This window comes from Lactuca saligna, chromosome 5, assembly GCF_052625555.1.
Source record: "Lactuca saligna cultivar CGN05327 chromosome 5, ASM5262555v1, whole genome shotgun sequence".
Taxonomy (NCBI): Eukaryota; Viridiplantae; Streptophyta; class Magnoliopsida; order Asterales; family Asteraceae; genus Lactuca; species Lactuca saligna.
This window is the reverse complement of record NC_136421.1, coordinates 201,939,898-201,957,220: the sequence shown is the minus strand read 5'-3', so window position 1 is coordinate 201,957,220 and position 17,323 is coordinate 201,939,898. Positions and strand designations below refer to the sequence as shown.

Sequence of the window (17,323 nt, the reverse complement as noted above, 5' to 3'; positions counted from 1 at the left end):
TTTAAACATTCATTTGATGATTTTTATTCCTCTCTCTACTCTCCCTCTAACCTCTCTCCTAAATCCAAGTTTAAGGATCCAAATCTCAAATTTAAGGCTTCTAATCACCAAGGTACCTTTCCTAGCTTGTTATGCAACCCCTCTAGCCTTCAAATTCGACTTCAAATCATGGAATAGGACCACATTCATGAGTTTACGTCCCTGAAACAGTCCTAGGCCGTGAACTCAAATAAAATGGATTTTGGAGACCAAAAACCCTTCCAATCGACCTTCGGAGCTTAGATATGGCTTAATGGCTTAATGGACTTGACTTAGAATGCCTTTAACATGGATTTTGAAGATTAAACATGAGTTTACTAACCAAAAACATACTTGGGTCGTAAACTCATATAAATGGGGTTTTTATGCCCTTAAATCCTTCCAAAACACCAACAAGGCTTAGATACGACTTGTAGAATTATGGAATTGGCCTTGGAACACCTTGAACATAAATTTAGACGAGTAAACTTGAGTTTACTGCCCAAGATCATCCTTGGTCCGTAAACTCATTGTTCTTGGAGAGTAAACTCCTCTAAATGTGTTAAAATGCCACTTTAACACACCTAAATCCTTCGGATAAATTCTAGAAGTGTTTACAAACAAGTATTGGACCTTAAAACATATAAAATCGCCCTTTCATTAGAGTTCACGGCCATGAGGGTGTTCATGGGCCGTAAACTCCTAAAATTATGCCAAAAGTCCCTTAAAAATTCATACAATGATTGGAAAAAATCATTAGAATCACATGTCATTGTTTAAGGACCAAAACATTAAGGATTTGAAGTGAGGGGGATTTTACAGCTGTAAACTCCATGTTTACAGCTGTAAACTCCAATAAATGGTCCTTATGTGTGTTATAATCCATTCCAAAGCCAAAAACCCAAGTCTAGCAATTATTCTCGGGTGTTATGAAGCCATTTTGCACCCAAAAATCAACCTCCATGAGTTCACGGTCGTGAACTCATATGGATGACGTGTTTAGGGTAGTAAACTCCCTAAAAAATCTACTCGTGATGAGTTAACTCAATACCCAAGTCCCACGCATCAATACACGTCCGTAGATGTCACCCGTGTCACTCTAAACACTTGTTTTGAAGTGTTTTCGCTCATTGGAGTGTAATATCCTATCTAATTAGATTTTATAAATCTAATTAGATATATTTGTATATTATTTCGTATTACATAGGAATTTTGTGCGTTTGCAAACCCAGAACCGACGTTTAGGATCCAAACCGACGCGCTCTTCAACCGGTGAGTTCATACCCCTACCCTTTTTCAATTATTTTTAAATGTTTTCAGGGGGGGCGGGGAATACAAACAAAAGTACAAGAAATACTTGTACCCAAAACTTGTTTTACATACATTGTGTTTATATATATATATATATATATATATATATATATATATATATGCTTTTGAAAGTGACAGTCGTAATAAACAACAGTTTGAATCCTACAGAACGCATTATCATGTTAATTGTGAAACACATTATAAATTGTTATATTTATATTTTCACAAATGTTTTCCCATAGTATAGCAGTTAAAAGCATAACTTTTAAACATGGTTTTGTTCTCGGTGAACTGTCCACCGACATCAGAAAACATCAAAAATTTGTTATGTCCTTAATAAAACACCCTAGGATCAAGTGTAAAGGATAGACACCATTATAAAACATAAAACATTTGTAATGTCCTTAATAAAAAACCTAGGCTCGAGTGTAAAGGACAGGATCCATTAGAACTTAAATAGTCATAGATACTACTTCCCTAGGCACGAGAAGTAAAGGGAAATCTTAAAGATTGGAGAGACGTCCTCTGTAACACTTCCTTGGCACGAGAGAGTGGAGGACTACCCCTGTAACCAGAATCTCCAGACGTAGGAGAGCATGACTTGAGTGTATAGATCTATACGGGACTGAAAATCCCGCACCTAGATGCTAGCTACAGCCAAACCAAAATGTTCAAGGGTGACGAAAGTCATAAAAAGGATACTAGCCCTGGCCCGATTCATATCTAGTATGTAGTATGGTTAAGGACTCGCAATCAAGATTATTAACACTTTACACTTATTTATTAGTTTTATGTACGTAATAAAACTAATGTACATTTAAGCATAATCGGAATCGGTAACAGTTCACACACACACACATTCAGCAAAACATGGGGTTTTCCTAGATATAACATTGAAGATAATCTGAATCGGTAACAGTTAGCACACACAGAATTGGTAACAGTACACACACACATTCAGGAAAACATGGGGTTTTCCTAGGGATAACATTGCACATAATCGGAATCGGTAACAGTTAGCACACACATAATTGGTAACAGTACACACACACATTCAGGAAAACATGGGGTTTTCCTGGGGATAACATTGCACATAATCGGAATCGGTAACAGTTAGCACACACAGAATCAGTATACATCTTTCACATTAAAAAAATATGGGATTTTCCTGGGATCACAGTTGAACATAACCAGAACAGTGTAACCTAACAATTAATCAAACATTACTTTTAAGAAAATATGGGATTCTCTTGGATAACCGCTTTTTCAGGAAACCAAAGGAACTCGTAAAACTTTCAGAAAACTAACCGCTTATGAACTCACCAAGTAACGACCAGTCTCTAGTATGTTGTTTCCATGTTATTTATTTATAAGTTTTCAAAAGGAACTCGGCGAGTCTATATCCCGACTCATAGTAGAGATGGGATTTCGAGCACGTGTAAGTCGGCGACTCAATGAGCTCATATTCGGGACTCGGCGAGTCCGCCTGCAAGGAAGAAACCCTAAATCCCCGGGTTTGCTCACTATTTAAGCAATGTTATGTGCCCTAACTTGCCTCCTTCACCCTCAGAGAGCCTGTAGGAAACCCTATACCATTCCTTGTATGATTAAAGTATTTTGTGTGGATTTTGAAGGATTGAAGAAGAAGAAGAAGAAGAAGAAAGGACCAAAAAGAGGAAGTGTAGAGCAAAGATCCAAGGCCAAAGTCAGAGTTCATTCAGGTGTGTCTCGGATTTATTCTGTATTGTGCTTAAAACCTCCATTAGAACACCTCTAAGGCTAGTTTATTGTATTTTCCAAGCTTTATAGTTGTATGGATGCCTTGTTGGGTCGAGATATCCCTAGATCTGTTCATTTAGGAGTTTTAGAGCCCTGATCTATTTCCTTTTTCGAGTTGCCTTGCATGAGAACCCTAGATCTAGCCTTTATTATGCCTTTTGAGCCTTTTAATCTTAATGGATGCTTATGGGCACGTAAAGATAGAATCTTTACGTGTTAATCGAGCATAAGAAGCCCAGATCTACAAGTTATATGCGATGGATTCAAGCAGAATCGAGTTTTTAGTAACTGCATGCATGCGACTCGGCGAGTCGAGCCGCGAGTCCCCGACTTTTCCCCTTTTGAGTGATTTCGAGTGGGGACCAGTGAGTATTAGAATGGACTCAGTGAGCCGGAGGTCAGACTCAATAATGGAGGGACTCGACGAGTTGTTCTACAATTCGGCGAGTCGGATGCAGATAGCCTAAGTTCTAGAATCGAAAGGGAACTCGTCGAGTTGATGCCAAACTCCACGAGTGGCAACGAACATGGATGAGAAGTGAGAGTAGGGACTTGGCGAGTTGGCGGCCCAACTCGGCGAGTCAGGTCAACTATAAGTTGACTTTGACCGGGAGAGTTGACTTTAGCCAGGGGTAAAAGAGTCATTTTAACCCAATGCAGTTATTAGTATTTGATTGAGTGTGTTTGTGGAATTGTAGCCGGGGATATACCGGAGCAGCAACAGATAGCTTCCAGAGCCATACACTCAGCAGATAGTTTAAGACGGATAACTATGCACCTACTCGGTGAGTTGTGTCTGCTACTCATCGAGTCCACCGTGTTTTGAGATATCTATAAAAACCGAGTCTTTATCCAATGGGACAATTTTCCTGGCGATTTTTGAAGGTCAAGCTGCGATTAAGAACCCTAGAAGACGTTGAGGAATTCTGATCTTCAATCTCTTGAAGAATTCAAGAAACTAGGTTAATCCTACCACTTAGATTTAGGAATTGAATATGTTTAATCTAGTTAAACCATTTTTTGTGTTTGTTTTTACTGCAACTATGAGCTAAATACGTTTTTGTTTCTGTTTGGGGAATACCAAGGAACTCATATGGTTTAAATCTTAGTTTTTGTTTGATTGTTTATTGGTGATCTATTAAATTAAGTTTGTTAAAGAACCTTATGCATTAATCACTACTATTTTCTGTAAATTCGAAGACAATTAGGCTGCATGAACATCTCTTAGTTGTTAACCTCATATGTCTATGTGAACACTTAACCATATGCTTAGGAGTAATGATTATGAAACTAAGATTAATAAGACAATAGGAAGATTAATGTGTGAGCTTGTTTGAGAAACCATCAAACAAGAGGTTAATTGAATTAGTAACTTAATTGACCACTACAAATCTTATTTAATCCAAATTATTAATCTAGGAAATTAATTAGTTTAAACACTTGATCACAGCTTAAATTAGTTAATTGTCTAAGGGTTAGGAGTAATGAACATGAACCTAACCACTATAATTGTTAGCCAATAACAATTAATCTATCATAAATACAAATAACAATACGAGTGAATTGGTTGAACCTAAATAGAAACATCTTTATCAAATTTGGTTAATTAGTTGTTTGTTTTAGTTATTTAATTAATTAAGTGTGCTTAAGTTTCTAGTATTGCAAAACTAGAAGATAACCCTTTTACTTTCATTAATTGTTTTAGTTAAAATTAGTTATTAGTTTAATTTTCCGTTCCCTGAGTTCGACACCTTACTTACTAAACTATACCAATAAAAGACAGGTTCACTGCCTTTGTGTGCTAAATTTATTAATAAAAAGTAGGGATAAAACAAGTGCATTTTACACACATCAAGTTTTTGGCGTCGTTGCCGGGGAACGGTTCTAAATAATTAATCTAATTCCTAATTTTTTTGATCCTTTGTGTGAGTTTACTTGCATAGAGTTCATTTATTTCAATTTAGTATTTAGTAATTAGGTTCTAGCGTCTCTTTTAGTTTTAATATTAAGTTTAAATTTTTTTCAAAATCACACTAATACTCGCCGAGTGCAGTCGCACCTACTCGGCGAGTACCAGCTTATTTAGTAATTAATTTTCGATTTTTTAGTACATTTTTTTTGTTCTTTTTACGCTTTTATTCTATTTATTTCAGGACTTTCATGACCAGAGAATCAAACACCCCACTGTTACCCCCGTTTGAAGATCCCGAATCTGCATTGAAATGGAACACAGGAAAGGACGTGGAGAGCTCAAGTACACCAAAGAAGTCACCTTTGTCCAATGTGAAGACTATTTTTGGGAAAAAGAAGAGCAGCAAATCAGGAGCATCCAGTGCCTCGTTGATAATCGAAGATCCAATTCAAGAAGATATCGAGTACGAGACAAAGGTAGAAGAGGAGCCTACATACGAGCACGAAACCGAATCCGAGGAAGAGTTAGCTTTCATAATGGCTAACATTGATGAAATCCCCATGGGAGAATGGAAGAAGAGGATGTGCGACGACACTGTCCCGGGACTTGTGCAACCCGCATTTCCCGCGACTGCTACCTTCGAGCTAAAGGGTCATATCCTAGCTTCAATTAATGAAATACCTTTTTATGGAAAAGATTATGAAGATTCCTACAAGCATTTGGATGAAGTCAATGATGTAGCTGATTACTTCAATATTCCAAATGTGTCCCGCGAGACTCAACTACTTCGTATGCTTCCGGTGAAGTTCAAAGGTGCTGCAAAAGACTGGCTCAAGTCACTTCCTCCCCGGATCAGTCACCACTTGGGCTAAGATGAAGGAAGAATTCATTGATCACTTTTTCCCACCTTCCATGATAGCCAAGTTGAAGAAGGTCATTGCTAACTTTGAATAACAAGCTGGAGAGTCGTTATACGAAGCATGGGAGAGGTACAAGAGCTTACTAAGAAACTGCCCACACCATGACCTAAACAGCCAGCAAGAAGTCTCCATCTTTTATGATGGAGTTAATGTCACAATCAGGCAGTTACTAGACTCGCAAGGCCCGCTCACAAGGAAGCCACCCCCAGTGATCAAAGAATTGATTGAAGAATTGTCTAAACACTCTAGAGAATACCACAACACTAGACATGATGTCACCATGGGAGCCACTTATGCTACTACTGAAGACTTATCCGCGGTCATGGCCATGCTAAAAACCATGGATAGGAGAATGGATAAAATGGATCAAACGATCCATGCTATTTGCGTGGGTTGTGAAAACTGCAATGGGCCTCACCTCACTAGAGACTGCGATTTAGATGAGAATGGAAACAAGAAGGCGCAAGTGTGTTACTCAAGTGGAGACCGATATGATGAAGCCTGGTGCAAACAAACGAAAGAGTGGCTCCCTTATGAAGAGTACAAGAAAGCCAAGGAGGATAGGTATATACAAAAAATGGAGAGGGTTCTACCAAAAGGAGGAGCCGGTGCAAGAAAGGAAGCCAAGCTTGGAAGAAATGCTCACCAAATTTCTCCCCTGGCACCTATTCGGACTGAAGCATCAAAGGATTCACAGAAGGAGGAGGCATAAAAGCAAGCAGAAAGCCAAAATATACAATCTGACAGTTCTACTCGTCGAGTACCTCATATGGACTCAGTGAGTACACCATTAAAAACCAACGAGCAGGTTCCTGAAAAGCCTTACCAGCCTCCAATGCCATACCCAACCCGAGCTAAGAAGGAGAAGCAGGAAGAGGAGTATCATAAGTTTCTATATCATATCAAGACTCTTCAAATCAACATACCCTTCATTGAAGCCATCATGCAAATGCCCAAATATGCAAAGTTCCTTAAGGAACTTCTCACCAATAGAAGGATGATGGAAGAAGTGAAGAAGGTAGTACTCAATGAAAACTTCTCTACTGCTATGCTAAATAAGCTACCAAAGAAGAAAGGTGATCCGGGGAGTTTGACTTTACCTTGCCAATTCGGCAACTTGGCTGCTATTCATGCCTTAGCTGATTCGGGAGCAAGTGTGAACGTAATGTCATACTCATTCTTTAAGAACCTGGATCTCCCGGAGCCAAGGCCAATTCGCATGGCAATACACTTGGCAAACAAGACAGTCACCTTCCTAAGAGGCATATGCGAAGACTTACTAGTGAAGGTGCACAAATTCGTCTTTCCCGCTGATTTCATCATTCTATACATTGAGGCGGATCCACAAGTTCCAATCATCCTTGGAAGGCCCTTCCTCAACATGGCAAGCGCTATAGTAGACATGAGGGACTCAAAGCTCACCTTGCGGGTAGGAGAAGATTTAGTCACATTCGGGGTAGACCAAGCTATAAAGTATTCTAGGAGCAGTGACGACACGGATTTCTCAATCGATATGCTTGACGAATTATTGGAGGAAGACATAAGTGAAGATTCCAACAAGTTTACAGCTTATGATGAAGCATTTGATCCAGAAAAATACTTAATGGAAATTGAAATACTGTTGGAAGAAGCAGAGTATGAATAATTGGTGAAACAAACTGACAGTCCTACTCGCCGAGTAGGACCGATCTACTCACCGAGTTCCTCTGAAGAAAAGTCAGAAGTCGTGAATACAACCACCAACTCGCCGAGTACCCTACCTGCACTCGGCGAGTCCAACACTCAGAAAAAAGGAACGGAGCTCAAAACTTTACCAGAACATTTGGAGTATGCTTTTCTTGAAGAAGGAAACCAAAACCCAGTAATTATAGCCTCTGACCTATCCAATTCTGAAAAGGAAGAGCTCGTGCAAGTGTTAAAGAAGCAGAAACGGGCCATAGCATGGAGCATCACCGACATCAAGGGAATAAGCCCATCCTATTTCTTCGACAAGATCAATTTGGAAGAAGGAGCAAAGCCAGTTGTACAACAGCAAAGAAGGTTGAACCCGAACATGCAAGAAGTAGTCAAGAAGGAAGTGGTCAAACTCTTAGATGCAGGAATTATTTATTCCATTTCCGATAGTCCATGGGTGAGTCCGGTCCAAATGGTGCCCAAGAAAGGAGGGATGACGGTCATAACCAACGAAAAGAACGACCTAATCCCGACACGAACGGTAACCGGTTGGAGAGTGTGCATCGATTATCAAAAGTTAAACAATGCCACTCATAAAGACCATTTTCCCTTACCTTTTATTGATCAAATGTTAGAAAGACTATCGGGTCATAGCTATTATTGCTTTCTAGATGGACCAAGAAAAAGACCACATTCACTTGCCCAAGTGGGACTCTTGCCTATAGACACATGCCTTTTGGGTTAATGCAATGCACCCGCAACTTTTCAAAGGTGTATGACAGCCATATTCCACGATATGGTGGAAAAATTCATGGAAGTTTTTATAGATGACTTTTCCGTTTTTGGATCTTCTTTCGATGATTGTCTCATAAAGCTTTACATAATGCTTGCTAGGTGTGAAAAAACCGACTTGGTCCTCAATTGGGAGAAATGTCACTTTATGGTCAAGGAGGGTATAGTTTTGGGCCATAAAGTTTCCAAAAAGGGAATTGAAGTGGATCGGGCAAAGATTGACACCATTGCCAAATTACCCCCACCAACTATTGTGAAGGGCATTAGGAGTTTTCTAGGCCACGGGGGGTTTTACCGGCGTTTCATAAAAGATTTTTCCAAAATAACTAGACCTCTACCACAACTACTACTAAAAGATGCACCATTTAATTTTACTAAAGAGTGTTTAGAGGCATTTGAATTTTTAAAGGAAAAACTAACTAATTCCCCGATCATGATTGCACCAAATTGGAACTTACCCTTTGAGATTATGTGTGATGCTAGTGACTATGCATTAGGACCTGTCCTTGGTCAAAGGGTTGATGAGCACTTTCAACCCATATATTATGCTAGCAAGACTCTAAACCCAGTCCAATAAAACTACACCACCACTGAAAAAGAGTTATTAGCTGTGGTGTATGCCTTTGACAAATTCCGTCCTTACTTGGTTTTATCTAAAACTACTGTTTTTACTGACCACTCGGCTATCAAGTATTTGTTTTCCAAACCGGATGCTAAGCCAAGAATGATACGATGGGTGCTACTTCTTCAAGAATTCGACATAGAGAAACGAGACAAGAAGGGAATGAAGAATGTAGCAGCTGACCACTTGTCAAGGCTTGAGAACCCGCAATTGCAAGAAGATAAAGTTGGAGATGACTTCCCGGACGAATACATCATGGTGATAGTAGGAGAAGAGCCATGGTTCGCAGACATCGCTAATTATTTAGCTACAAAATACATCCCGAAAGATTTTACCAGTTAACAAAAGAAGAAATTCTTTGTTGAATTAAAATATTACTTTTGGGATGAGCCATACCTCTTCCGGAGCTGTGCGGATGGGATCATACGAAGAGGCGTATTCGGGAAGGAAAGCCGGAAAATATTAGAGAATTGTCATAGCGGGCCCACGGGTGGACATCATGGAGCACACTACACTGCAAAGAAGATCTTTGACATTGGGTTCTATTGGCCCACAATTTTTAAAGATGCAACCCAATTTGTCAAAGAATGTGATGCTTGTCAAAGAGTGGGAAACATTTAATCTCGAAATGAAATGACACAACATAGTATCCAAGTGTGCGAGGTGTTTGATGTGTGGGGAATTGACTTCATGGGACCATTTCCCATGTCCAAAGGAAACAAATACATATTAGTGGCAGTTGATTATGTATCCAAATGGGTGGAGGCACAAGCATTACGAACAAACAAAGGTCGGGTAGTGGTGCGGTTTTTAAAGAAATTATTTTCACGTTTTGGAGTCCCGAAAGCTCTTATAAGTGACCGAGGAACACATTTTGCCAATGACCAATTGGAAAAGGTGTTAAAGAAATATGGGGTTACCCATAAGTTTTCCACATCATACCATTCACAAACTAGTGGACAAACCGAAGTGACAAATCGAGCTTTAAAGCGAATTTTGGAGAAATCGGTGGGGAGCAACCGCAAGGAATGGTCGGATAAGCTAGATGATGCACTATGGGCTCTTCGTATAGCTTTCAAAACACCTATCGGTACTACACCATATAGGTTAGTTTATGGAAAGCAATGCAATTTACCGGTAGAACTAGAGCATAAGGCATTTTGGGCTTTAAAGAGGTGTAACTTCAACATGGAGGAACTAAAGACCAACCGGTTGAAGCAAATGAATGCTCTTGAAGAGCTAAGGAATGATGCATACTCTAGTTCATGGATTTGTAAAGAGAAGACCAAGAAGTGGCATGACAAAAGGATAAAAGATAAAGAAATTCATGAAGGCCAAAAAGTGTTTCTCTTCAATTCACGATTAAAGCTTTTCTCGGGAAAACTCAAGTCAAGGTGGGATGGTCCTTTTCTGGTGAAGACGGTGTTTCCACATGGTGCTATAGAGCTATTATCAAGAGATGGCATGCCTTTCAAGGTCAATGGTCATAGGGTCAAAAAGTATGAAGAAGGAGTCCCCCGGAATGAAGGAATGGAAGAGTTGCCACTGCTGGAAGGGTTTGCAACCACGTAGAAGGGGAGGAGTCCAACTAATGACTCCCTAAAAAGAAGCACTTCTCGAGAGGCAACCCGAGTCTCAAGTTTGCATTTTCTTTCCTTTTCTTTATTTTCATTTTTTCCCTTTTCTTCAGCTACTTTTAAGAACATAACTGCTTGAGGACAAGAAATGCCTAGAGTGTGGGGTGGATGGCTTAAAAACATGAGAAAATACATTAATTTTTCAAAATTATCACAATTTTTTCAATCTGCAAGGTTTACTCGCCGAGTAGGCACGTATACTCGGTGAGTACCTGCCTGTTTAGCCTGATATAAAGCGTAATGGCACTTATACTCGGCGAGTAGAACCGTTCTACTCGGCGAGTAGCCAATTTGCATGGGTAAAATATAAATCTGTAAAAAAGAGGGTTTTCACCATTTCAACTCCATACTCGCCGTGTACAGCAACTTCTCAAGCATCCAGCGATTTTGTGAGATTTTCTTCAAATTTTCCACTCAATCTTCATCATTCAAGGAAAAAGGTAACATCTTTACACTATAAACTAATGAAAGGTTCGATCTTTATCATGGATTCGCCCCGATTTTGCTTGATTTCGGATTTGGGGGGTTTCATCAAATTCTAGGGTTTTGATTTAGTCATAAATTAGGTAATATTTGGAGGAATTCTTCAGTATTTACGGTTAGATAAGTCATTGCAGCAAAACCCTATGAAAATTTTGGATTTTTGGACAATCTATACAGATCCGGCACCCAAACAGTCCCGATGTTCATCCTACTCGCCGAGTAGGTCGTGTACTCGGCGAGTAGATGACTATGCAAACCCAATTTTTTTTTTTTTCGTTTTTAATTACTGGGTATTGTTTGTTTGTGTGTTTTTGATGTTTGTATGTAGGTATCATGGCCAGAAGGGGGCATTCTTCTCGTGGGGTAAGCCAAAGTGATATGCCATGGCTTTCTTTTCAACAAATCACTTCTAAGTCATCAAAAACAAGGGCCCTAAACAGGTTGGAGGCACTCAGACAAAAGGAAATTCATCTACCAAATGCAGTTGACTGGGGGTGGTTGGGAAATGTTGGATTGGAAGAGGAACTTACAGCTTACTTGGTGAAGGACTGCTATCTAGGGTATGCCACCATCACATGTGATGGGTGGTTACAATTATTCAAGATTCAAGAGCCTGTATATGCTGAGTTGTGTTGGGAATTTTTCGCTACCATCTCATTTCGAGGTGGTAGTGAGTTTTATAATCCCAACACAATCTCTTTTTTTTTTGGGTGGGGAGCTGTGACAATGCAACAATGTTGAGTTCTCTTGGAGGTTAGAAGTTTATGATTCAGACATGATGATGACTGAATACTTTGAAGCTTTCTTGGAAAACTATCATAAGGAACTTCCCAAGGAAGTGGTAGCTTCTACATGGTGGAACACGATCGCTAACCGAGTTTATATCCCTTCCACCGCTCAAGAGGGCCACATTCGCTCACCAATCCACCGGCTTATTCACCGATTTGTGGCTAGTACTATAAACTTGCGGAAGGATTGGGACAAGGTCCCAACCCTTGACATCTTCTACCTATGGTGCATCATTACTCCCGACGCTTTTTGCAACCTTCCCTACTGCATTGCAAAATTCCTTGCTGAAGGGGAAGTAAAAGAAAAAATCAATTCAAAAATCAATGGAGGCATGTTTATCACTCGGCTGGCCAAGTCATTTGGGGTCCTAGATTTTCCACAAGCTTGGGCACTCACGGTTATCCACCCTCCACCATTCAACACTGCACTATATCCGAGGGCTCGGATAGTCGAGAAGTTTGGCGACTCATTCACTATTCCACATGAAGACGAGCTGGCAGTTCCCGAGGAGCCGAGAAGGCGGGTCCGACAACGTAGTGAGCGGGTCCGGGAAGATCCACCGGTTATTCTGGTGGAGGAGGACAATGATGGATTGAACCAATTGCAGTACCGACACTACTTGGATGACATTGGGCAAGGGGTGAATTACACTAATCAATCTTTTGAATACCTTTTTCAACAGATGCACATTGCCCTGAGACCCGAACCCAACTATCCATATATCATGAATTGGGATGAGAGAATGAGGAGAAGAGATGGAGAAGGAGGAAGTGGCGCGGGAGGAGCTGGCATGGATGATGAAGAATGAAGAATTTTCTTTTATGTTTTTATTTTTTTTATGATGTTTTGTTATGTTTGAACAAATTGCCAAACACTTGGATGATTTTTATTTTGGGTTAGTTATTATTGTCACTTTTAGTTGTTTATTTTTCAGGGGTAGAAGATAAGGAAGCATACCAATTTGTGAGGGTCAAGAAAGGAATGAGAGATTTTCAAGAAAAATATGGAGTTTTGTCCTTAGGATTGAGTACGTGAGAGTCGAGAAAGAAGCATCAGTTAGATCAGTTTTGGAAAAACAGCACCTACTCGCCGAGTGCACAAACTCTACTCGACGAGTACCTGAGATGTTACACGATATCGTTCTAAATCAAGAGCTACTCGACGAGTCCACGCTACTACTCACCGAGTAGACTGCCAATTTTCAATTTCCAGAACTGCTTTGAGCACTTTCACTTCAACATTTACCCACTTTTTGTGTGGAATTGCCACTTGAGATTTTCTAACGAACTTGTTCCGTGAAATTTTCGAGCATTCCACCACACGAGATGCATGACACCCGAGCCATGGATGAGCTGTTCCCATGGCTAAAGTCAAGAAAAGAAGGAGATGAAGAAGAGAGTATCAACCTATCGACTGCTACCCCAGGGGAGTTTGTTCCAATTCTCTCTCTATATTTGCATAATATGCAATGAGGGCATTGCATAAAATAAGTGTGGGGTAGGGGGTTGGTCACATATTAGACAATTTAGAATCTTAATTTAGGCTAATTTAAAAAAAAATTGTTGCATACCAAAAATATTACTTTGGGATTTAATTTAGAAAATTTTGGTAAAAGCAAATTAGGATTCCATGTTATAATTGTGTTGATAATTGCATGAAAACCCAAATGTTTGGTTGAGCCTATATACATTCTAGTGCATTTGTGGCTTCCTTATTCCAGTCAAATCATGAGACAAAAACACGACCTCGCTTAGCCTGAGGGATGCAATACGATTAGCAACCTAAACCTGAAATGTATCCAAGAAAATTGTTATCGTTAGCCAATAAAGGTTGAGGTTGAGCGCCCCTGCTTAAGCATGTAGGGTTTTCAGTGAAAAAAGTGAGGAATACATGTAAAAAATAAAAAAAAGAGAGAATTACAAGAAAAGTTGTAAGAATTTTGGAGAAAATAAAGTGAAGATCTAAAGATCAAAATTCCAAGAAATTCAAGAAGTTGAAGATACCAAAAATCAAACAATAAAGGTGGTGAATTCAAAGAAATCAAAGATCAAATTATGAAGGAAGTGAAGAATTCAAAAGAGCTCCAATGTGGTATTATAAATTGTAATTGTCTAGATTATGTATGCTTGGGTTGCTCAACTAAAAACACCTTGAGGGTAAGAGGTTTTTTGAGGATGGATTCGGAGGGTTGCATAAAATGGGCATAGTTCGGGGTGAGTGGGCGAATGTTTATGATGATTGTGAGTATTTGGAGTATGGGGGGTCCTTAGGAAAAATTTTAGACACAAATGCATGCGTTGCGGTCTTGGCATAATGGCTGGGTTAGATTGGAGTTGTCATATGTGATTCTAATATGCTTAAAATTTAGTTTTGCATGGGGGCAAGCAAAAGTCAAGTGTGGGGTGTTTTGATATGTGCATAATTAGTTAATTATTTAGTATACATTTTTAATCATTTTTAACTAATTATGTGAATAATGTGGACAAAAGGTACTTAAAACTGTTTGAATTTTGTTTTCAGTCCAGAAGACATGCTTGGGAGTGAAAGGGAACAAGGGAAAACAATTGAAGACTAAAGAATGAAGATTGAGGGACAAAAGCCCATCTACTCGGCGAGTACACGAGCCTAATTGGCGAGTTCATCAGAATATTCTTGAAGATAGCTACGACTCCTGATTTAAGACGGATAACTATGCACATACTCGACGAGTTGCGTCTGCTACTCGCTGAGTACACCCTGTTTTGAGATATCTATAAAAACCGAGTCTTTATCCAATGGGACAATTTTCCTGGCGATTTTTGAAGGTAAAGCTGCGATTAAGAACCCTAGAAGATGCTGAGGAATTCTAATCTTCAATCTCTTGAAGAATTCAAGCAACTAGGTTAATCCTACCACTTAGATTTAGGAATTGAATATGTTTAATCTAGTTAAACTTGTTTTTGTGTTTGTTTTTACTGGAACTATGATCTAAATAAGATTTTGTTTCTGTTTGGGGAATACCAAGGAACTCCTATGGTTTAATTCTTAGTTTTTGTTTGATTGTTTATTGGTGATCTATTAAATTAAGTTTGTTAAAGAACCCTCTGCATTAATCACTACTATTTTCTGTTAATTGGAAGACAATTAGGCTGCATGAACATCTCTTAGTTGTTAACCTCATATGTCTATGTGAACACTTAACCATATGCTTAGGAGTAATGATTATGAAACTAAGATTTATAAGACAGTAGAAAGATTAATGTGTGAGCTTGTTTGAGAAACCATCAAACAAGAGGTTAATTGAATTAGTAACTTAATTGACCACTACAAATCTTATTTAATCCAAATTATTAATCTAGGAAATTAATTAGTTTAAACACTTGATCTCCACTTAAATTAGCTAATTGTCTAAGGGTTAGGAGTAATGAACATGAACCTAACCACTATAATTGGTAGCCAATAACAATTAATCTATGATAAATACAAATAACCATAGGAGTGAATTGGTTGAACCTAAATAGAAACATCTTTATCAAATTTTGTGAATTAGTTGTTTGCTTTAGTTATTTAGTTAATTAAGTGTACTTAAGTTTCTAGTCTTGCAAAACTAGAAGAAAACCCTTTTACTTTCATTAATTGTTTTAGTTAAAATTAGTTATTAGTTTAATTTTCCGTTCCCTGAGTTCGACACCTTACTTACTCAACTATACCACTAAAAGACAGGTTCACTGCCTTTGTGTGCTAAATTTATTAATAAAAAGTATGGATAAAACAAGTGCATTTTAGACACATCAGGAAGCGTATGGTACTCGACTCATTTCTGCTATTTCGGCTTCGGTACTCGGACTTTGAGTCTTCCTCAACTTGGCATTATATTGTATCGGTAATTCTCCCTTCTTCGAGTTTTCCATACTAAAACGTTTTAGTACTTTATCTAAGTAAGTATTCTGACAAAGTCCTATTAGTCTCTTACTTCGTTCTCTCACCATCCTTATTCCCAAATTAAAGGAAGCCTCTCTGAGGTCCTTCATAGCGAAGCACTTCCCGAGCCAGGACTTCACCTCCTGCAGTGTCGAGATGTCGTTTCCTATGAGCAGTATGTCATCGACATACAAAACGAGAAAGCTGACTATACTCCCCCTGGCTTTGATATTTACACATGATTCATCTTCACTTCGTACAAATCCAAACTCTTTAACTTTATCATCGAAGCAAAGATTCCATCTGCCAGACGTTTGTTTAAGTCCATAAATGGACTTCTCAAGCTTACACACTCTATTTGGATGCTTCGGATCAACAAAACACTCTGGCTGAGCCATGTAAACATCCTCAACCAACTTCCCATTAAGAAAAGCAGTTTTCATATCCATTTGCCAAATCTCATAATCATAAAATGCGGCAATTACTAGCATTACTCTAATAGATTTTATCATCGCAACTGGTGAGAAGGTCTCATCATAGTCAACTTCAGGAGTTTGAGTAAAGCCCTTCGCAACCAATCACGCCTTATATGTGTGTACGTTTCCATCCACATCGGTCTTCTTCTTGAAGATCCATTTGCACCCAACGGTCTTACTTCCGGGCACATAATCAACCAAATTCCAAACTTGGTTGTCATACATGGATTGGATCTCCCTGTCCATTGCCTCTTTCCATTTTGCAGAATCCAGGCCTGCCATGGCTTCCTTATAGATATTAGGTTCATCTAGGTTTATTAGTGCACCATCACTAATATATTTGTCCCGTTCGGTAGTAATATGAAAACCATAAAACTGGGGTTGAACTCTAACTCTTTCAAAACGTCTAAGAGGTAAGGACTCATCAATCGGTTCAACCGGAATTTCCTCCTCGGGTTGAGGGCCAGCGGTAGATGTTCCTTGATCTATCGACTCTTGAATCTCTTCAAGCTCGATTTGCCTCCCACTGTCTCCTTGGCTTATGATTTGTCGCTCTCGGAAAACTCCTCTCCTCGCAACAAAGACAACATTATCCTTCGGTCTATTGAAGAGATATCCAAAGGATTTTTGCGGGTAGCCAATGAAAATACATCGCTCACTACGTGGTTCGAGATTGTCGTGATATGTGCTAACGAGGTCACTTTCCCAGTCCACATCTCGTGAGTTGTTTTGGCAACATTCTTATTAGGGACTCGGTTAAGGATATGGGCGGCAGTCTCTAAGGCATACCCCCAGAATGAGATAGATAGTGAAGCACGACTCATCATAGAGCGGACCATGTCTAACAAGCTTCGATTATGCCTTTTTTCCACACCATTCAATTGTGGTGGCGTTAATTGTGAAACTATTCCACACTCTTTTAGATAGTCGTGGAATTCAAGACTTACGTACTCTCCTCCTCGATCGGATCGAAGCATCTGGATTTTCCTGCCCAACAGATTCTCCACTTC

At 39.3% G+C, this 17,323-nt stretch overlaps 1 protein-coding gene and 1 non-coding gene across 2 annotated transcripts; one reads left to right on the top strand and one right to left on the bottom strand.

Moving 5' to 3' along the window:
• Positions 1-5,941: 5,941 nt before the first annotated feature.
• On the bottom strand, positions 5,942-6,048 carry LOC144999085 (small nucleolar RNA R71). Its single transcript, XR_013660610.1, has one exon. It is a non-coding gene; the product is annotated as a small nucleolar RNA R71 (small nucleolar RNA).
• An 892-nt stretch (positions 6,049-6,940) lies between these two features.
• Positions 6,941-7,585, top strand: LOC145046147 (uncharacterized). The gene has a single exon (XM_078994449.1). The coding sequence runs from the start codon at positions 6,941-6,943 to the stop codon at positions 7,583-7,585; it is 645 nt and encodes a 214-aa protein (XP_078850575.1).
• The last annotated feature ends 9,738 nt before the right edge of the window (positions 7,586-17,323 follow it).

Bases quoted from the DNA above. Each gene is read 5' to 3' on its own strand.
- LOC145046147 (XM_078994449.1), top strand. From the start codon at position 6,941: ATGGAAGAAGTGAAGAAGGTAGTACTCAATGAAAACTTCTCTACTGCT.